We start from the raw sequence: 21,765 nt of genomic DNA on the forward strand, positions 1-21,765 counted from the left end.
CGGGGAGGAGCAGGCAGGGAAGGGGATGTGGGTGGGGGTGTTCCTGACATTTCTCCTTCGCCCCTGCCGTCCGGGCTTGGTGGGGTCTCTGCGCTGCCAGCCGGGGAGATCTCTCGGGCCAGGGTGGTTCCCGTGACCCGTGGCCTCGTGCGGAGAAAGGTACCGTGGGACCAGGTTTTACGATGGGCACCCTGCGAGCCACTGGGCATAATTTTCCAGAATGTGCTTTTGGGGGCTGGGGCGGCGGCGGGTGTCGGGGTCTCTCCAGCTGCGCGGCCTCCGATCGCCCGAACGGGTCACTCACAAAGCACGGGTCTTTCGTGGAAGGATCTTAGAGCAAAATGCTGGGGCGAGCGGACTCTTCTAAGGGTCCCCCTGGCCTGCCGGGCCCCAGCCGTCGGCTGGTCATTTTTAAAAATACACTGGGGGTCAGGATACCCTGCGGCTGGAATGTTAGCTGACACGTGTTCGGGGGTCAGGGTTCCCCTGCACTGCCAGCGATTCCTGCCGGGGGTCCCCGTGTCCGCCCCCAGGTCCCCCAGGCTCGGCCTGGGTGCTGGCTTGGTGCTGCAAGGAGCATGTGCGCTGGGGGAGGGGACGCCGTCGGGACAAAGGCTGGCGTTTCCTGCGGTGCTGACTTGATCCCTGGCCCCAGGAGGTGTTTTCTGTGGCCGCGGGTCACCGGGCGTCTGTTTGAATGGGGACGTTTCAGGGGCCCCGCGATGGGGCCGGGAGGGGCCGGGCGCTAGTGCGAGGCCCACAGCAGCTGCGGCACAGGCCGGTGGCTCGGGCGGGCCCTCTGGGTCGTGCTTCTAGAAGCGGCTGCGGGAGGAAGCGCAGCCGGTTCCCAGCCCCTGACCCACCAGAGCCCCGGGCGTCCATCCCCCAGGGCCTGGAAAACCGGGCTCTTACTTTCCCTTTGGGGCCGGCCGGGGAGCCACCTGCCCTGTTGGAGGCACTGGCTCCCGGAGGCTGAGCGCCCGCTCGGGCTGTGAGTGTGCAACACGGGGATGGTCTCTTGGACTGTTGTTCTGCTTCTGGCCCGAGCTGTGTGCTCTCTGAGTAATGGGTCAGTGTGGGCTCGGGGAGGTGAGCCCCCCGATGTGAGCTGGCTGCGTCGAGGTGGCTATGATGGGTTCTGGAACATAACAGAAACAGGAGGCCTGGGCTGGGGAGGGAAGGAGGAGGAGGAAGGGCAGACTGGCTCGGTCTCCTGACTTCGGAGGGGCTGCCTGTCGCCGATGAATAAATATTTGGTGCCACCTGCACATAGGCCTGGTCACCTTGAGTAGCCCAGCTCGGGCTCCACTGACTCTGTGACCTCAGACAAGTCCCTCCCCTGCTCCAGTGTCCCCTTCCAAACCTGAGGGGGTTGGGTGCAGCTCTCCCCGAGCAGTCTTCCAGGACCCAGGCTCTGGGCCTGCACACTTCTCCAAGTGCAGGGCATCGGCCTCACCTGCGGGTCTTTTTTTCTTTTTCTGTTTCTTTTTCTTTTTCTTTTTCTTTTTCTTTTTCTCTCTTTCTCTTTCTCTTTCTCTTTTTCTTTCTCTTTCTTTCTCTTTTTCTTTTTTCTTTCTTTCTTCTTTCTTTTTTAAAAAGATTTTATGTATTTATTCATGAGAGACACAGAGAGAGACAGAGACAGAGGCAGAGGGAGAAGCAGGCTCCTCACGGGAGCTCAGTGTGGGACTCGATCCCAGGACACCCCCCCCTCCATCACAACCTGAGCTGAAGGGAGATGCTCAACCACTAAGCCACCCGGGAGCCCCACCTGCCTTTCAAATGCAGATGCCCCAGCTTGCCTGAGACCTACGGAACAGTCTTAGGGACAGGAGCCCAGAAAGCCACAGATTTTATACCTCACAGGCGGTCCTGGTGCCCACCCAAGCTGGAGACCTGCCTTCTGGTGCGAGCTAAGAAAGCCACAGAGGAGGCAGCTCAGAAGTCCCCTCCCCTTGTCAAAAGTCAGTGCCTAGGGGCACCTGGGTGGCTTAGTGGTTTAGCGCCGCCTTCAGCCCAGGGCGTGATCCGAGGGTCCTGGGATTGAGTCCTGCATTGGGCGCCCCACAGGGAGCCTGCTTCTCCCTCTGCCTGTGTCTCTGCCTCTCTCTCTGTGTCTCTTATGAATAAATAAATAAAAGCTTAAAAAAAAAAAGTCAGCGTCTAGTTGCATGAACAGGGAGGATAGGCACAGGGCTTTATTCAGGCCAGGTTCTTGCAAAATATCTGAGAGCCAGTGTCACCCAGGGGAAAAAGATTTAGCCCTTCTGGTGGCACTTCGAGATGAGAACAGGAGGCCCCAAAGCCGAAGGGACTTCCTGGTCTGCTGAAAGAACAGGAACTCTAGCTGTTTCTACTAGGCCACGATGAGACAGCCCTTTAGTGCCTGGCTCACCTAGTGGATAAAAACAACTGTCTGAATGGTCCTTTTTTTTTTTTTTTTAAGATTTATTTATTTATTTTAGAGAATGAGAGAATGGGCATGAGTGGGAGGGGCAGAGGGAGAGGGAGACTCTTCAGCAGACTCCACACTGAGCGCAGAGCCCATCACGGGGCTTGATCTCATGGCCCTGAGATCATGACCTGAGCTAAAACCAAGAGTCAGGACACTTGACCAACTGAGCCACCCTGGCTCCCTGGAATGGTCCATTGTAAGCAGGTAGTTAGTTGCTGTGGTACATGGCCTATCCTTGATATTTTTTAAGTTTTTATTTTAACTACAGCTAGTTAGCATACAATGTCATAATAATTTCCATTGATTTTTTCATTAACAAACCTTCTTTTTTATTTTTATTTATTTATTTAAAAAATATTTTATTTATTTATTCATGAGAGACACAGGCAGAGGGAGAAGCAGGCTTCACGCGGTGAGCCCGATGTGGGACTCCATCTCGGGACTTCAGGATCACGCCCTGGGCTGAAGGCAGACGCTCAATTGCTGAGCCACCCAGGCGCCCCATAAACTTTATTTTTTAGAGTCGTTTCAGGTTCACAGCAAAATTGAGAGGAAGGTAACCGAGGTTTCCCACATACCCTATGTCCCCACCATCTATAGCCTGGCCCCACTATCCATATCCTGCACCAGAGCAGGACATCTGATGGAGTGGATGAAGCTGCAGGGACACGTCATCATCACCCAGAGTCCATGGTTGACATTAGGGCTTATCCTTGGTGGTGGACATTCTAAGGGTTGGGGCAAATGCATACTGACGTGGATCCATCAGAGCCATTGCCATATAATGCAGAGCATCTTCACTGTCTTCTGTGCTCCGTCTGAGCATCCCTCACATCCCCAAACCCGGACAACCACTGATTTTTTACTCTCTCCATACTCGTGCTTTTTCCAGAATGCCGTATACTTGGAATCACAGAGCATGCAGCTTTTTCAGATTGGCTTTGTGACATGCATTTAGGGATCCTCCCTGCCTTTTCATGGTACCCTTGTACCGCGTGACTGTAAAACTGAATTATTTGCAAAATGGAGCAAGTGGGTTTGAAACAAGTGGAGGGACCCCGGGCCCTATCAGATCCAACCCCGTCTATGGCACAGAGACGGGAAACAACTTGCTCAAGAACACACAGCTTTGCAGTGCCAGCAGTGGGCTTTGAACAGTCCCTGCCATCACGTCTGGCATTGGGGACCAGCCTAGGGCTCCTCATATTGGGAATAGTAACCCTATTGTCCCTTTTACCCACACCCTCAAAGCCTTCTCTGTCCTCATTCTCCAAGCCTCAAAGGAAAGGGTTAAATCTTAGGTCCTGGGGCACCTGGGTGGCTCAGTGGTTGAGAATCTGCCTTCGACTCAGGTCATGATACTGGGGTCCTGGGATCGAGTCCCACATCAGGATCCCCGCAGGGAGCCTGCTTCTCCCTCTGCCTGTGTCTCTCCCTCTCTCTGCGTCTCATGAATAAATAAATAAAATCTTGGGTAGCCCCAGTGGTGCAGCGGTTTAGTGCTGTCTGCAGCCCGGGGTGTGATCCTGGAGACCCAGGATCGAGTCCCACATCAGGCTCCCTGCATGGAGCCCGTTTCTCCCTCTTCCTGTGTCTCTGCCTCTCTCTCTCTCTGTGTCTCTATGAATAAATAAATAAAATCTTTTTTAAAAAAATAAAATAAAATCTTTAAAAAACCTAAATCTTAGGTCTTGTGTCAACAGAGGCAACAAGTATGATCCTTAGTCACCAAACAAGGTCTTTGGGATGAGAGCTCACAGCAGGGGGAGGGGGAGGTATTGTATAACTATCAAGACAGATGTCTTTGTGTGTCTCTCTGTCACACACACACAGACACACACACACACACCCCATTCAGTCTGAAGGATCCAGAGGCACCCTCGGCTTCATCTGAATCACCTCCTCCTGGACATGACTCACCCAGCTCCGTGATTTTCCTTTTCTGCTCTGCTTCGCACCGAGCCTCTCTCTAATGCTTCAGTCCTTTTAAGAACTACAGTTTTGGAGAATGATCGAAAGGTCCCCAGGAATCTGCAAGTTGGGCTCCCCAAATACCTGGCCAATACGCATAGGTCAGGGAAACAGGAATTTCGAGGTCCCAAGAGAATTTTTCCCAGCCCGTAAAAGACCAAATGCATTTTCAGCTGTTTCGTGGGTACCAGCTGGGGTTTGAGTTTCAATTTCATGGAGGGCAACAGGATTAGCTGTTGAGTTGAGAGAGGGAGAGAGAGAGGCAGTTGCTCAGTGGGATTAAATGTCTCATTGGCGCTGCATATTCCTGTGAGTTTGGGCATGAGTGATTGGCCCCATTTTACAGATCAGAAGTGACATTTAGAGGCTGAAGGCATGCAGAATGAAATGAAACCGAGACTCTGCTTTTCTGCTGGAGACGGAATCTTTATTCTCATGTAATAAAATAAACAACAGGAGCTCAGATAGGAAATTACCCCATGCTGTTTGGACAGATTACAGAGCCCATTCACACTCATGACCTTGATGAACCCATTGATAATCCTTGGGAGGTGGGTATTTCAGTTCTACAGACAAGGAAATTGAGAATCAGAGAGTGTTGTGGCTGCCCAAGGGCACAGAGCTACTAGGTGGTGATAGATCCAAGAATTTCTTTTCTTTTGTCACTAACAGGTCAGTTTTTTTTTCTTATTATTATTCTTTGCTATTTATTATTCGAAGCAAGACTAGTTTGCCCTTGCTTCTCTCCACTCAATATGGATTTTTTAGATCACGGTGTCTCAACAACCCCACTATTGATATTTGGGTCTGGATGATTCTTTGCCATGAGTGGTGCAGGGTGGGAGGGCTGTTCTGTGCCTCGTAGGATGTTTTGGCAGCATCCTTGGCCTCTCCTCACTAGATGCCAGTAGCAGCTGCTCCCACTCTAGTTGTGACAACCAAAAATCCATTGATAAGCGCAGTCACACCCTCCGGAAAACCACTGATCTAACCCAATGTGATCCAATAGAACTTCTGCAATGATAGAAATGTTCTGTATCTGTGCCATCCAGTATGGTAGCTGCTGGCCAGTTGTGCCTACTGAGCATATGAAAGATGGCTGGTGTGACCCAGAAGGTGATGTTTTCATTTAGCTTTATTTTAAATAATTTAAATTTAACCAGCCACACGTGCTAGTGGCTGCTATATTCGGCAGCATAGCTCTAGATAGCAACACAGCAGGGGTAGGAAGATACCCGGTTGGTGCGGCACTCAAACCCTAAAAGCAGTCAGCAGAGCCCCCCCAGCAGAAGGATGACCAGCTTCCTGCTTCACTGTGGCCAGGAGAACACTAGGCTGCAAATGGCAAATACTTGGCAGAGGCACCACCCCTAACCCTTCTTGTGCTCACGGCAGGCATTACTAGTCAGTCACACATGCTTTTCCACTAGTGTGGGATCCTTTTCAATGTAACCCTCCAGGCAGTTCCCAACTGCAGATCCGCTGGGCTGCCAGGAGGGAGAAACACTATTGGCCATCCCTGCGTGAGGCCAGGAGGCCCACCTGTGAGGTCTAACATCTCATCAGACTGTGGGGTGGCTGGCAGGGGTGTGTGGCCAGCCTAGGTTAGTGGGGCAACCAAAGATATGGAGAAGAGAGTGATGATGTGCTGGACGGACAAGACTTTTCTCTAATCATTTCTCCAAGAAACACTCACTGCTTGATTTGGGGATAGAGGCAAGGGGTAGGGGCGCTGGAGGGGGGCGGCTAGCTTCTCAGCCACTGCTGTGCAAAAGCTTTTGCAGATTTTAACTGACCCAGCTGCAATATTGAGATGACCAAAATATATTTTTCATATATATTTGGTCTTCATCCTCAGTTCAGGGCTCCCTGCTCCCCAAATCATTAGAATTCCAACTGTTGAGAGTGCTAACGTGTCTTTTGTTATGCTAATGACATGGTTTTTGAAAACTACCAAAGCTCCCTATCAAAGGTTGGGGGCTGCTTGCCAGTGGAGCTAACCATTATTGATTAGAGGGCTGGACCCACCTCTGACACTGAGACAGGAGAGGGGTGAGAGAATGAGTTCAATCATCAATGGCCAATGATTTCATCAATCCCCAAAAGAATAGGGGCATCTGGGTGGCTCAGTTGGTTATGTGTCTGCCTTCAGCTCAGGTCATGCCCAGGTCCTGGGATAGAGCCCCACATCAGGGTCCCTGCTCAGTAGAGAGTGTGCTTCTCCCTCTGCCCCTCCCCTCCCCCTCGTGTGTGTGTGTGTGTGTGTGTGTGTGTGTGTGTGTGTGTGTGTGTCTCAAATAAATACATAAAATCTTATTTTTTAAAAAAATATTTGATTTGTTTATTCACAAGAGACACAGAGAGAGGCAGAGACATAGGCAGAGGGACAAGCAGGCTCTCTGTGGGGAGCCCGATGTGGGACTCCATCTCAGGACCCGGGGAACATGCCCTGGGCTGAAGGCAGATGCTCAACCACTGAGCCACCCAGACATTCCAATAAGTAAGATCTTAAAACAAAAACAAAAAACGAAACAAAAGGATAATGTTTTGAGCTTCTGGGTTGGTGAGGTTTTTGGAAATTTGGGGAGAGTGGTGCCCCTGGAGCAGGCATGGGAGCCCCCTCTCCCCATACCCTGCCCTGTGCATCTCTTCCAACTGGCTGTTCCTGACTTCTATCCTTTCATAATAAATGGGTGATCTGGGGAGTGAAATGTTTCTCTGAGTTCTGAGCTATCTAGCAAATTTATCAGACCCAAGGAGTGGGGGGTCATGGGCACCTCTGATTTATAGCCAGAGTTGGTCAGAAGCACAGGTGACAATTGGGGTTTGCTACTGGTGTCCAAAGTGGAGAATGGTCTTGTGGGACTGAGCCCTTTACCTGCAGAACCTAATGCTGTCTCCAGGTAGATAGTGTCAGAATTGAGTTGAACTGAGTTCAACTTGGTCACCCGGCTGGTGTCCGAGAACAGCTTGCTGCTGTGTAGGGAACCTCCTCTGCCCCCATTGGAATTTGGTCCAGGAACCTTAAAAGACTGGAACTTGAATGGGGACTATACAGGAGAGGGCTGCTGTGAATGTCATAGCTCAAAGGTGTACAGAGCATCCAGTTATTCCCGCCATCCTGAGAAGTGGACAAGAAAGGCCGGCGCCCCCATTGGACAGATGGAGGGCTGCAACCCTAAGAGGTTCCACAGAAGGGAGGTGGGGCCCGAGCTTAGCTGTGAGACCTCCAGAGCTGAGGTCAGTCCCCTGAGGGAGGGGATGGCCACTGTGTTCACCCTGGTCAGCCTTTGTGAACTGAAGTGTCCACTCTGTTGCAGAGAACCATCTAGAAAGCTCCCAGGGGACAGTGGCTGGCGTTCTAAAGGATCTAGGGGCCATGAGAAATTTTTTTTCTTTTTTTTTTTTTTAAATATTTGATTTATTTATTCATGAGAGGCACACAGAGGCAGAGACACAGGCAGAAGGAGAAGCAGGCCCCATGCAGGGAGCCTGATGTGGGACTCGATCCCAGGACCCCGGGATCACACCCTGAGCCAAAGGCTCAACCACTGAGCCACCCAGGTGCCCCCCACCCCGTGAGAAATTTCTCACTTAAATGGTTGAAGGCTTCAGGTTAGAAAATTGGGAGCCGACCCTGTACATATCACATGGAAAACCTTATCTGTCGCTCCTAAGAACAGAACTCAGGCCAGCATGTGGCTGTCCTGACAAGGCAGCTCTGTGGGAAGGTAGAAAAAGTGGCAGACCCCAGGCAACAGGGAGATGAGGACTCTAGTTCTCTGCCAGGATCAGAGAAGGTGGCTTCTCTGGCCTCTGAGTGCTTTGTAGCTCTGATTCCAAAGAAGAAAAGCAACATGAGAGCAGATCCCAAATGTCTTACTTAGTAGTGAGCTCCCCATCTCAGGATATGACCGAGAAAAGACTCAGTGATTTTTCACCCAGGAGGTTCCTTGTGAGCGGGGCTGGTCCTCTGAGGCTCCGTGACGGTGGATGGTGGACGGGGCTTGCACGCTCCCCCCGCCCCCCCCTTATCATCTCCATCAATGCCTCCTCTGCTGTTCCCTCCCTCCCTCCCTCTTCACCGTCTCTCCTTCCTACTGCCAGCCTCCCTGCTCTTTTTTCTCATTCATCACCTCCCCCACCCCCTCCTGGTCATCTTCTAGGATCATGTGGGTTTTTGCGAGTGGGGTCTGAATCCTCAGCTACTTGCTAGCTGTTGAGTTTCCCTTGCTGTGATGAAGGCAGGGTGGCTCTGTGTTGGGCAAAGTCTCTTTTCATTACCACGTGGCTCTTTGGCCATCAAACTCAAGGTCCGGGGGAACTCGGCTGGGTCATGCATGAATCATGAGAGTCACTTTATCCATTATGCCTCCAGATGGCAAATAGATAGCAGTGGTATATAATGGCCTCCTTCCATGCCCAGGGCAGACATTAAGAATCGATCAGAACATTCCTTTCCCCTGAGCCCAGATAAAGGCTCAGAGTCCTTCCCATGTAACACTCCGGGCAGCCACTAAGCATCTCACAGAGCTGACGTGTGAGTTGAAACCTCCTTGCCCTCTGGCTGTATCTGCCAAGGCCCTACTTGGAGACAGCACACCCAGCTGGTAATTAGGAGAGAATTTTTTTTAAATAAAGATTTTATTTATTTATCCATGAGAGACAGAGACAGAGATTGAGAGAGAGAGAGAGAGAGAGGCAGAGACACAGGCAGAGGGAGAAACAGGCTCCCTGTGTGGAGCCTGATGTGGGACTCGATCCCAGGACCCCAGGATCACAACCTGAGCCAAAGGCAGACACTCAACCACTGAGCCACCCAGGTGCCCCTAAAGATACTTTTTAATGAAGGGACTCTTCCAAGGGGTGTGTGCAGGGCTAAGAAAAGCAACGAAGCATGCCGAACCACCCAGAAACGAGCAGTGGTGGGCTACTAGCCTTGGGCCTGATGTAGGGCAGAGGAGGTTGACAGAGGAGCCTGCAGCCCGTCCACGGAGAGGGACCGCTCCAAGGGGCTTATGGCTGTAGACGGAGAAACACAGCCTTCACCAAAACTAGGGCCCGAGATGGAGGAAGCAGGGCAGGCGGGGGGAGAAACACGCTACCTCTAAGCCCTCCCGGGTGCAGGTCTCATCCCAGAGCTTTCCACCGGCCAAACTCAGCAGAAGATCAGAGGGCCAGGGAACCCCGGGGTGGGGGGCCACAACCCTGGTGGTCAGCGCCCTGCAGGCCAGAGCAGGCTAAAGAAGGAAGCGGGGAGTTTGCAAGCCTGGAAAGATGAACCAAGCCTCTACTCTTCCCTCCCCCAGCAGCCTGCGTAGACTTGGGGCCCTTCCGTTTGGAAAATGGCCCCAGACCTGGCTGCCTGGGAAGAAGCGAGGAGGAAGGAGAGCCCGAGGGAGGTCCTCAGAGAGCATGCAGCATGGATGTTGGATTCTTGACCTCATCCTTCCCAGTTTGGCCAGAACCAAATCCAGCTCCTCGCCAGCGCTTTAAAAAAATAAAGTCTCAGTGAAACAGCCACGCGCCCTCACGTACATATTTCACCCAGGGCTGCTTCTGGAACGCAACGGCGGAGCGGAGTGGTTTGCGAGGGAGAAGGCCCTGACTGGCCCTTTACAGGAAAATCTGCTGACCTCTCCTGAGCGCAGCATGCTGGGACCAGCCACAGCAGGAGCTCTTATCTCCTCCAGGACTGAAGAGGCTGGGGGGGGGGGGGGGGGTGTTCTGCTGCCAGAACACGAGAGGGAGCTTCTAGAAGGTACCTTCGGGGGAGGGAAGCAGCCAAGCCAACCCGTGGCCGCCCAGCAGGGAGAGCCGGGAGCCGGGAGTGCAGGTGCCCTCTGATCTCTGCCAGTGGGTGATGCCCGTGAGCTTGAACCCACCTGCAAGCTGAAGGTGGAAGAGCTGGAGGAGGTGCCTGAGGGGCAAATGGAAGATACGCAGTTCAGGGGCACCTTCCTGCGCCTCCCGCCTCCCGCCCCGCCACTGGGTCTTCTGATCCCTGCATGTGTGACCCCTGATGTGACCGTCACACTGGATGCTGAGCACCCTAGCCTGGCGCTGGCTCTCAGGGCGGCCGGCACCTCTGCCTGCCTCCAGGCACCTGCGAGCCAGCTCGGGGACAAATAGACTCGCCGCCAAACTGTAGGCAACACCGATTCTAAGTGGAAGTTGAAATGAGGAAGGACCGTGCAGTGACGTAAGGTGTGTGGCCAGCGGAGTGAAGGGCAGGATGACGGGGGCCGGTGGGGATTGGGTGGCCGAGGGGGGAGGCCGTGGTTGCTGGGAGGGTGGCATGGGCTGGCACCCTCAGCAAGGTGTCCTGGAGGAGGCGGCCAGAAAGGCTTGCAAGAGCTGGAGGGTATGAGACAGGAATGTAGTTTTTTTTTTTTTTTTTTTTTTTTTTTCCGAAAAGCTGCTGTGTGGCACAGACATAGGGACAGAGAAGGTGGCACACCCATGTGCTTTAGTGGCCGTGACCTCTGAGGTCAGACTGTCTGGGTGCAGCAGGCAGCTCCGCCACTGCCTGGTGAGAAAGAGGGGCTTCCCCTCCCTCTGACACGGGGTTGCTCACAGCATCCACCCTAGAATAGGGCGCCTGGTGGGAGCAAACCCCACCATCGCTCAGGTTCTCAGCACAGAGCGGGGCCCACATCTCCGCAGGACCGTCATCAGTGGTCTAGCTTCCGCTGCCTCCCTTTTGGGGTCTAAGGGCAGAGGTCACAGGGTCGAGCAGAAGGAGCAGGTTAGGCAACTGGGTCACCCCCATTCCTTCCTGTGTGACCTTGCACGAACTGGCTAAGCCCCCTGATCCTCAGACGACAGACGCAGCGCCGTGACTGGCACCCAATAGATCCTAGCCAAATAGCAGAGCACGCCCAGCGCTACCTGTGAACCTACCTGCCTGAGCCAACTTCCTGGGGTCCCGCAACGTGGGGCCAGGACATGGGGCACCTCCAGGCCCCGCGCTGGTGGCCCCAGACTGGCCCTTGTTCATTGCTGCCAGTGATGGGAGCAGAAGGTGGGTGCGAAGGGTGGGACACACTGGGGGGCAGGTGTCCGCTTGACCTTTTTTCTGGGTGGCCCTGGGCAAGTGTCTTAACCTCCGTGAGTCACTGTCTGCTCTATGGGAGTGAGGCCGACCGCATGGTGCTGTTGTGGGTGTGAACGTGATGATTTTTTTCTTTTTTTTTTTTTTTTTAAGATTTTATTTATTTATTCATGAGAGACACACAGAGAGAGAGGCAGAGACATAGGCAGAGGGAGAAGCAGGTTCCCTGTAGGGAGCCTGTTGCTTGCAGGACTCGATTCCAGGACCCCAAGATCACGACCTGAGCCTAAGGCAGAGGCTCAACCACTGAGCCATCCAGGGGCCCTACGTGATGATAACTTTTAAGATAAATGAATGCTAGGTCTAGGAGGAATTTAAGAGGAGCTGGGTGAAGTTTGGGTGTAAGGACCTATCTCAACACTAGGCACATGGGAGGCTCTCTCTAAATGTTGGAGAATTATCTTGGGCTGCATCTTAGGCTGGGTCCTCCAGGCCAGCTTTGATCCATGGAGTCAAATAAAAATGGAAATATGATCAAGAGCAGTTACTGGTGATCAAGAACATGCTCAGTATGTGGGTGTCCTCCTCTCATTTTACGGCTGAGAAAATGACACTCAGAGAATTTCCTAGGGTCCCACAGGGCAGTGGCAGTGGCAAGACATGAACTTGGGCCATGATGACATGCTGCCCGCCCCCTTCGCCACCACCGCCCCTCCCCGTGGATGCAGATAGCACAGGGGGCATCAGAAATCCCTGCCAGAGACCTGCTGCCAAGGCCCTGCTCTATCCCTTCTCAGCTGCAACCCTAATCATTACCCATTCCTGCGCTAATTCATTCATTCAACAAACATTTTTGAGCACTCACTTTGTGCCGGGAACTGTTCTAGGCACTGGGGTTACATAAGGGGACAGAACAGATGGAAATTCAGGCCCTCATAGAACCTTGTTCTGCAGGATGAGTCAGAAACCAAATAAAAAGTCTATAGTATGACAAGGAGTGAGATAGCAATAAGTTATGGGGAGAAAAGAATAGGATAAGATGAGGGGCAGTCCCAGGATAGGGTAGGGTTAAATTGGGGACTATGCCCCAATTTAGACAGTGAAGGCAGGATCACTGACAATATGACTCTGAGCAAAGTCTTTTAGGAGATGACAGTGTGAGCCACGCCGAAGGAAAAGCATCTGAAGCAGAGGGAACAGAATGTGCAAATGCCCTGAGGTAGGAAGCTGTAGAGAAGGTGCCTCCAGGAGGTCAGCATCACTGAAGAGGAGGAGCAAGGTGGGGAGGCATTTAGGGCAGACGGTTGGGAGGGCCATGTGGGCCTCGATAAAGACTTGGCAGTTTGTTCTTTGAGACAGGGAGAATCATCGGAGGACTGACCCACAGTGTCAGGACTGGACATTTGGGGGGTGAGAGGGAAAGCTTTGAGGGCCCCGTGGGGCTACTCAGATCCAGCATGTGTTCATGAAAAACTGTGTCAAGCTGTCCCCGGCTTTGGGGATCACCTTTCCTTTCCCCAGGCTCCCCCACCCCTAAGGGGCCACTGGAGACTTTATACCATGAATTCTGAGCATCTGAGGCCTCCTCACGGGCTTAAAACAGCAGCTGATGAGGCAGGTGTGGGTTTGGGCCTGGAAGGGAACGTGGCGATAAGAGCACCTACTTAAATTAAGGCTTGACAAAGCCTCCCCGGTAGCATTGGCTCCAGGCCCCGGGTCACTGGGCCTGGCCTGGTGCCTGCGAGGGACAGGACGCGGGGAGAGATGGTCCCACGCAGCTCCGTCTCGTTCCCCAGCGCTGTGGAACCTCTGGGCAGGCCAGCAGCCCCGGCCGAGGACAGCCCACGCTAACAGCCAGGAGGTCCCTGGAGCCTTGAGGCCGAGGCCGATCCTTGGGAAGCAGCCACGGAGCTGGCCAGGCCGAGGCTGGATGGGAAGGGAGCAGCCAGGGTGGCGGCCAGGCAGGCACCTCACGTCAGGCCTATTCATAACCTGGGCTCTACCTCCCAGGCCCTAGCAGAGCAGACTCTGGCTGTGAGTCACTTGGGGGCCTCCCCCGGGTCCCCCCCTCCCCACCCTCCCTCTAGGGAATCTCACCTTGTGTACACTCTCCTGCGTCCCCATCCCTTGTGCACCTCACGAGGTGGGGAGACCATGCAGCAGGGGGATTTTTTTCTCAAGGCAAAGACTTGGCTGTTGGCACTGGGACGTATTCCCAAGGTCTCCCCCTGGGCTCCTGACCTCCTCAGAGCCGGAATGTCCCTTCTTGGATCTTTGGATCTTGAGATATCCTCCTGGCCAGGCCCCGCAGGAGTGTGGGGGGTCTCCCCCGGGGATGTGCCCATTCATATTTCCTGGGCAGCTCCTGGAGCAAAAGCCCTGATCTGATGTATTTGCCAATTTCTGGGGTGGAAACGCTCCCATAGCCGATTTCAAGCTCATAAGGTGACGGCACAGAACGTGGAGTTGGAAAGAGGCGGCCACGGTGGGCTGGGGTGAGATGGTGGGAGCTTGTTCCAGCCCAGCCCTGGGGACCCTCCCCACCAGGTCACCTCTGCAGCTTCCAGGATGTGCAGCGGGCAGGATCACCTGGACCTCTGTGCAAGCCATCCTCTTATGGATACGTCGTTGCTCAAAGTGGCTACTCACAGGCCAAGCAGGCCTTTGGAAGCTCTGGGATGATCGAGAGGGGGCCTCGCCCAGGAAGGGGGCTGCGAGGGGTCAGGGTGGGGGCACTGCTCCGGGGGCCAACCCAGCCCAGAAGTGAGAGAAGTTGGAGGGAGGAGAGGATACCCACTCCTTCACTCACGACCGCTTCCACCGAGATATTGGTGTGCATCCTTCCGCTCTTCACTTTCTGTGGCCGGTTTTGGGTTTTGCCCGTTTGGGATGGTTTAGTGCAGGTAAGTGTTACTCTCTGCCTTCTGATCTTTACCAGACCCCGTGAGAGGCTTCAGGCTCCCTGAACCAGCCTCATGCACTGCAGGCCACCAGGGTGGCCACTTGGGAAAACAGCCTGGCAGTTTCTTTTTCTTTTTCTTTTTTTAAGATTTTATTTATTTATTCATGAGTGATACAGAGACAGAGAGGCAGAAACACAGGGAGAGGGAGAAGCAGGCTCCATGCAGGGAGCCCGATGCGGGACTCGATCCCAGGACTCCAGGATCATGCACTGGGGCAAAGGCAGGCGCTAAACTGCTGAGCCACCCAGGGATCCCAGCCTGGCAGTTTCTGAGAAAGTCCAGCGCGACGTTACCCTATAGTTTAGCCATGCCACTCCGGGGTATCTACCTAAGAGAAGTGGAAACATATGGCACACAAAGCTTGAGGGGACTGCTCCTGGCAGCGCTATTCACGGTGACCCCATAAACAGAGATGCGGTCTGTGCGCACAATGGAGCGCCACTTAGCAACAGAGAGGGACAAAGTGCTCCTACACACAACAATGTGGATGAACCGCAAAGACGGTATGCAAAGTGGAAGAAGCCAGACACAAAAGACCACAGATGCTAGGATTCCATTTAGAGCAAATGTCCAGAAAAGGCCATCTATAGCAACAGACAGATTTAGTGGTTACCCAGGGGGCTGAGGGAGGGAACAGCTAGTGACTGCAGATGGTCTTGGAGGGTCTTCTTGGGGTGATGGGGTTGTGGTCATGGTTGCAAAACTCTGTGAACTCATCAAAGGTCGTCACACTGTATGCTTACAAGTGGGTGAGCTTTATGGCTGGCCTAGAAATGATACCTCAGTGGAGCTGTTTCCAAATGCTTCCTAAATACCCTTCTCGATGGATTCATTGTGTTCCTTAAAGTCAGATGGGCTCCGATGTATTTGACCTTCTCCAGTTACTGCACACGGGGGTTGTGTCTCTGGTTTGGGGGCTCCAAGCGACCCAGCGGAGTAAGATTTTCCGCTTTAGGATTACTTCCCCAAACTTTGTTTTCCAGAAGAGGCCTTACTAGGTAGGTCAAAAGTCCTGAGCGTTTGTCAAGACTCTCAATATGATGCTAAGTGTGCTAAAGCATTTCCCCCAAAGCACGGGCCAATTAATAGTTTCGGTTTCCCGTCCTTTCCTAGTGCACGTGGTCAAATTGTGGCACCCACTAGTCCCGGACAAGAGAAAAACACACTATGCTATGGTATTACAAGTCAGGATGGTGGTTGTCCTCTGGGGAATAGTAACTTAAGAAGGGGCGGGAGGGAAGGTCAGGGAGGCTGTAATGTTTTGTTTATTTTTAAATTTTGTTTTTCGAGAGAGAGAGAGAGTGTGTCTATGCATGCACGGGCGGGGGTGGGGTGGAGACGGAGAGAGAACCTCTAGCAGACTCCCCGCTGAATGTAGAGCCTGACAAGGGGCTGGAGCTCATGACCCATGAGATCATGACCTGAGCCCAAACCAAGAGTCTGGACATTTAACCGACTGAGCCCCCCCAGGCGCCCCTGTTTTGTTTATTTTTGAGTTGAGATGCGATCGACATCCAGTGAATTAATTGGATAGCTGGGTGAATCTTTACATATGATGCTCCCGTGGGGCCCTCTCCCAGATCAAGACAGAGAACGTTTCCATCACCCCAGGAAGTTCCCTTGTTCCCCTTTCCAGCCCAAAGCCAGCAGCTGCTCTGACCTTCATCACCATAGATTAGATCTGTCCCATCTTGAACTGCCCATAAATAAAATAATATTTTCTTATTCTTCATCAGGATGCTGCTTAAATAGATATGATCTTTAGGTGAGAGCCGCTGAGCTGTATATTTCTATACTTTTCTGACATTGGTTATGTCTCAATGACAAAGGGTGGGTCAAGGGGAAAAGGATTTGGGGGCGCTGTCCAGTCCACGGGCAGCGGCCCCCTTGCTGACAGTCGTCCTCCCAGCGGGCTGTGCCCGGCGGCGTGGCCTTGGTTCGTGGCGCGATGGGGGTGGGAGGAGGGCTGTGTCCAAGAGCTAACCTGTATCTCTCTTCTCTCCCCTGTCCGCGCCCGTGTCTCCATGCGTCAGTGTCGTGTGCCGTGTGTGTGTCCATAAAGCCACATTTCGTGCTGCCCGCCAGAGAGCTCCGTGTCATCCCATCTCAGCCCTGACACTGCCTCAGCATGGCCATCTCATCACGCCTCGCCCTGTGGGAGCAGAAGGAAAGTAACGTTCAGGGTTCAGGCGACAGCCATAGGGCCGACTGCCAAGCGGGAGGACAAGCCAGAGCATGGGTGGCCAGGCTGTCCCCTCCCGCCTCAGGCGGGGCATCTGGCATCCGCACCTCCCTGTGACGTGTCCAGTGCCCCGCTCCACTCCCTCCGGCCAGCCCTGGTGAGCCGAGGCCTCTCCAACCCAGTTCATGAGCCCCTTGAACTCCTCCCATGCCTGGCCGCTCTCTTCCTGTTCCTCAGTAGGCAGCGGGGGACTGAGGGTAGACCAGCTGTCCTGTCTGGATCACCGGGGCGGCCTCCACGAACACCGGCTTTGTGTGGGCGGCGGGGCAGGGACAGGGCTGGTGGCTGCCAGACTTCTGCCTTGGGGACGGGTTTCCGTGCTCCCTTCCTTCTGTCACCATGGAGAACTGGAAACGGGCCCTTCTTCCCAGTTATTCTTCTCCCTTTTGTATTTTTTCACAAGATTCCACGAAGGGCTGTCTCTGATGCCTGAGCTCTCCTTCGCCTCGCCTCCCACCCTCGTGTAGGATTTGATGAGTTAGAGGCTGAGGGGTGAGGCGGTTGAGAAGCTTCTCTCTGGCTGCCTCCCAGACTGCTCCGGGTGTAGCACTGAGAGCAATGCTGCAGGAAGCAGGGGTGACACCTGCTGAGTGGGCCGTAAGCCTCGCTCTGTCTTATGAGGTGGCTTTTGGGCCCCATCGAGAGGGAGAGGCGTGGGGTCAGTGAGCCCCGGACAGGGGGCTGCATCAACCAGCCTTAACCCTTGGCCTCTGCTTTGTCTCCTAGACGTCCCTATCCCCTTCGGATTTCCCCTTTATCAGCTGGGCTGCTGAGATCAAGTCTTTGCCAGCCACACGCGGAGGACCTTGATAAGTAGCTTATTTTAACCGCTGTGTGGCTCTGCCATAAAAAGTGCTACAGATTTCTGCCACCCCGCCACCCCCACGGGTGGCCACAATGATGCTGGTTAAAGATGTACCCCAGTCACCTAGAACAGGTCCCATTGCCTCAGTCCCCGAGGACCCTGTGGTCCACAAAGGAGCCTTAGCTACACGCCAACTCCAGCCAGCTTGGGTCTAGGCTATGTTTCTGGTGTAAAATGGCAGTATCTAGCCCCCCAACTTTAGGATCCTGTATTGGGGAGCCCCTGGCTGCCTGGGTCCCGGTTCAAGGACCATCAAGAAGCCACAGCTCTGCATCAGTGGAGTGGGCTGTAGCCATAGGGCTGGATTTTTTTATATAAACCGTGGCTGCGAGCCATTCCCTACCTTCCCATGTCCCTGGCGTGTCATCAGTGAGTAACTGATCAATCTATTATTTTAATTGCAAGCGGAGGCAGAGAATGTGCATGGTGCCCTGGGGTCCATCCCCTTCTGGAAAATGGAAAAGCTCCTGCTGTACTAGCTCCTCCCAGAGATGGTCTGTTCCCCGCCCAGGAAGGGAACCCAAGGGCCAGATTCGCATTATGAGGAAATTGGGTCCAGGCAGAAATCACACAGACAGGGTGGCCTCTGCTGCTCATGCATTCCATCTCCATGCGCTGTCTCAAGGCGTCCCGGAGCCCCGGCCGACCCCATCTGCTTTGCCACGGCCTCTCATACATGTGCTTGGTCACGGATGTCCCCCTGGGCCGCCTCCCAGGCTCCATCACAAACCTTTCCAAGGTCTGCCTGCTTGCACTGGTTCACTCACTGAGCTTTCTCCTTCTTTGCTTCTGCAAAACAGATTCGGGAGGAAGACAAGAGCCCTCCACCATCTTCGCCCCCTCCCCTTTTCTCTGTCATCCCAGGGGGCTTCATTAAGCAGCTGGTCCGGGAGACCGAGAAAGAGTCCAAAGAAGCAAGGTTGAGGAAAGAGGCAGCGCTCGCCTCTCCAGAACAAGAGGTAAGTGGCCCCGCAGGAAGGGGACCAGGTGCCAATCAACAGGACAGTCCCCTCCTATGAGCCTCTAGATTCAGTGGCCATCTCGCCTTCGCTCCTGCTCTCTGAGGAATGTCCTTTTCTGCAGTCGATCTACCGAACTCCTATTCCTCCCTCAGAACCCGGCTCAAATAGTACATCTCTGGAAAGCTCCCCCATTGCCTTCCTTTCTCTGATTCCCATGGCGCCCTCTGTGTCTGTCTTAATGGAGGTCGGCAGAGTTAAATATTTGATCGTGCGACTTTTGGACGGGGCATTCCTTAGGGCCGGTGGTTCTCTCTCCTTCAACTCTGTATATGGAGCACCTCTTGTGAACTTGGTCCAGAGTGAGTGCTGGACAAATGTTTGTTGAATGAATGCATGAAGGACATCAGCTGACCAGCGATTGCAGGGATCATTTTAACCCCACTTTTGCAGAGAGAGAAACCTAGGTGTTGGCTAACAATGTGTAGCTAGCTTACTTTATGTGGCCAAGCTATTCAGTTACTGGTTATGTTCGGTTACTGGTTATGGGTGTATTGGTTGTAATGATACTGAGACCTCTCTATGCCAGGTGGCAAACAGGGGTGACCCCGGCCCCTGCCCTCCAGCTGCCCCTCCCCCAAGTCCCTCAGAATGGCCACATGCCAACAATTAAAGGGTTAATGCTTGCACGAGTAGAGACCTCAGTACCTAGCTGGCATCATTTCTGATTGGTCGGTGTCCGCTAAATTCCTTAATTATTCTGAAGAATTCCACTAAATCGAAGCAGTCATTGGACAAGCTTTAAGGACTTGCAAATTTATCCTCTCCTTGCAAATTTATCCTCCCCTGTGCTTTAAGGACTTGCAAATTTATCCTCTCCTGGAGTCTCTGCAGTGCACCCTGGAGGTGGAGCAAATACTGCAGTGACTGGGCTGAGTGACCCAGTGGCCTCGGGGCCTGGAGTTGGCTCGGGCCCAGTGACCAGCCTGACTCCGCCCCCCCACATCCCTCCAGCTGTTGTTTGCCTGTTCCGTCCCTCACGTGCCTGTCCCATCCCCCGTGTGCCTGTGCTGTCCCCCACGTGCCTGCACCTGTCCAATTACAATGGCTTCACTGCATCAGAGAAGTTCTCCGGCAGCTGAACGGCAGCAACTGTTGAAACGTCCCTGCCAAGTCTTCTGGGGGAGGATTACAGGGAGGATGGGCTCTGTCCCCACCCCTGCCTGAGACAGGCATAAGTGGGGGGCCACGGTCAGCCTCCAAAGCTGTTGTTAGGTCATGATGCAGTGTGAGCGGGTGCCGTTTGTTACTAGACAAGGTTCCCTTTGCCGTTCATTGGCTCCTTTGAGCTCCTCTGCAGCAACAGGGTAGATGGGAATCGTACCCACTTCTTAGAGGTGGAGACTGAGGTTTAGAGAGGTCAAGCAACTTGCTGAAGGTCATGAGACCAGATAGAGGCAGAGCCAGGGCAAGGGCTTGTGCATTCTTGGCTCTGGGGAGCTGCCTCGGGAAGGGCCACTCTGGGGAGCAAGGTGGCTGATGCGGAGACCTGAGCAGGAAGTTGTCCCACAGGCTGCCGGCCATGCTGGCGTCATGGTGCACAAGCTAAGAACTGAGCACAGGATGGGGACAAACTGTCACCCCAGAGTCTAGGCAGCGACTCAGAGCCAAGATGCAGGATGGACAGGCCTCAGACCACAACAGGTGTCTGGACCAAGGGCCAAGATGGTCCTGGGGCTGGAGCAGGGCAGCCTGGGGATATGTTTCTCTGAGGCAGCAAGCCCTGGCTAGTTCTCACCAATTTAATTTTCTTGTCCCCATTGGTAAATAACTGGATTCTCTCCTTCCCCCCGCACAGCTGACACCCCAGCACAAGGTCCTCATGTAATCCTTGCAATGAGCCATTGGAAGCTGTCACCATCTTGCAGGGAGGTAAAAATGAGGCTCAGAGAGGTGACTTGGCTTTCCAAAGGTCAGGCAGTCAGTGAGAGACAGGGGCAGAAAGGGACTCATATGGAATGTCAGGACAGCTGGGTCCTAGGACCCACCCCTCTGTGTGGTCCGGGCCTCGGTTTGCTCATCTGTAAAATGGGTGTGTGTGAGTTGCCTCCTGGCCTCAATGATTCCAGAGGCACCTCCTCCCGTATACCAAGAAGGCCGCAGAGTGGATTGGGGGCTTTGGCGACTATGAAAATCCAAAGGACGAGAGCCCATGGGTGGGAGAGAGGTAGGGTCGCATTGGTTATCTTGTTTGGCTCAGAGCCATGTTACTGTCTCCACTATGGCAGTTTGGTTAAAAATACGGCCTTGACTCACTCTTCAAAATGGTATAGACAGCGGTGACGTTTGACAAGTGAGGCCAATCCCCTTTCCAAGGCTATGTCCTCCCTGGCCCCTGGTCAGACGGAGCCACTAGGGCCCTGGAGTGGGGGTTCTCAGCCCTGGCTACACGCTGGAATCACCCGGGGGGCCCACAACCCAGACCAACTCCATCTGATTCTTTGGGATTGGGGCCAAAGCATCAGTATTTTTGTAAAGCTCCCCGGAGGTTCTAGTGAGTCCTAGGGATAAGGAAGGCTGGTAATATGCATCCAGTAAGGACGTGGACTTTAGACTCATGGGGGCCTGCATGACTTTACATTTTGACTTTGTCTCTTGGGCCACCTGATATCCTTGTGTTGGCTTCTTTATCTGTAGAACAGGGGGCAGTTCAGAACCTACCTCCCTGGGTTCCTAGGAGGGTTGAGTAGGATATGACGGTGACGTTGGGCCCTTGGTAAGAGGGATCTACACGTGATGGCTGTTAGTACTGTCATCATCATCATCATTACAAAGCTATAGATAGAGGCCGTGTCCTTGAGGCATCCGCCACCTGAAACGGAACAGAGATACACATCGGAGCTAGAATGGGCTGCAGACTACGATCATCGCCACAGACCGTGTACCAGCACGGTGCCCTGGGGCCTCGGGGGTGCCCGAGACAGGTTCTGACTGAGGTTTGCAGGCGGGGATTTGTGGAGGGGGTGGCATTGGAGCTGGGTCTAGAAGGATGAGCAGAGCATGGGTAAGTGAGGACGGGAGAGAGCATCGCAGGCAGGGAGCTAACGGAGGATGAAGCATGGAAGCAGAGGCTGGTCAGATGTGGTAGGAGATGCCCCCACGTGACTCAAAGGGAACAAGCAGGGACCATGGACCAGAATGGAGGGTGGTGGCTCCTTTTTAAGGGCTCTGAATGGCAGGGGATGGTATTGAATAA

General features: G+C 53.6%; 1 protein-coding gene across 3 annotated transcripts in view; it reads left to right on the forward strand.

Annotated features, from left to right (window-relative positions):
* MYO18B (myosin XVIIIB) overlaps window positions 1-21,765 on the forward strand; it is a 255,617-nt gene continuing 233,852 nt past the window's right edge. For all 3 annotated transcript variants that reach the window (XM_038575488.1, XM_038575489.1, XM_038575490.1), the window contains exons 1-3: window positions 1-159; window positions 16,477-16,610; window positions 18,351-18,509. In XM_038575488.1, the coding sequence (XP_038431416.1) occupies window positions 16,572-16,610; window positions 18,351-18,509 (198 nt within the window). In that variant the 5' untranslated portion in view covers window positions 1-159; window positions 16,477-16,571. The remainder of the gene's footprint in view (window positions 160-16,476; window positions 16,611-18,350; window positions 18,510-21,765) is intronic.

Source organism: Canis lupus, chromosome 26 (genome assembly GCF_011100685.1).
Source record: "Canis lupus familiaris isolate Mischka breed German Shepherd chromosome 26, alternate assembly UU_Cfam_GSD_1.0, whole genome shotgun sequence".
NCBI lineage: Eukaryota > Metazoa > Chordata > Mammalia > Carnivora > Canidae > Canis > Canis lupus.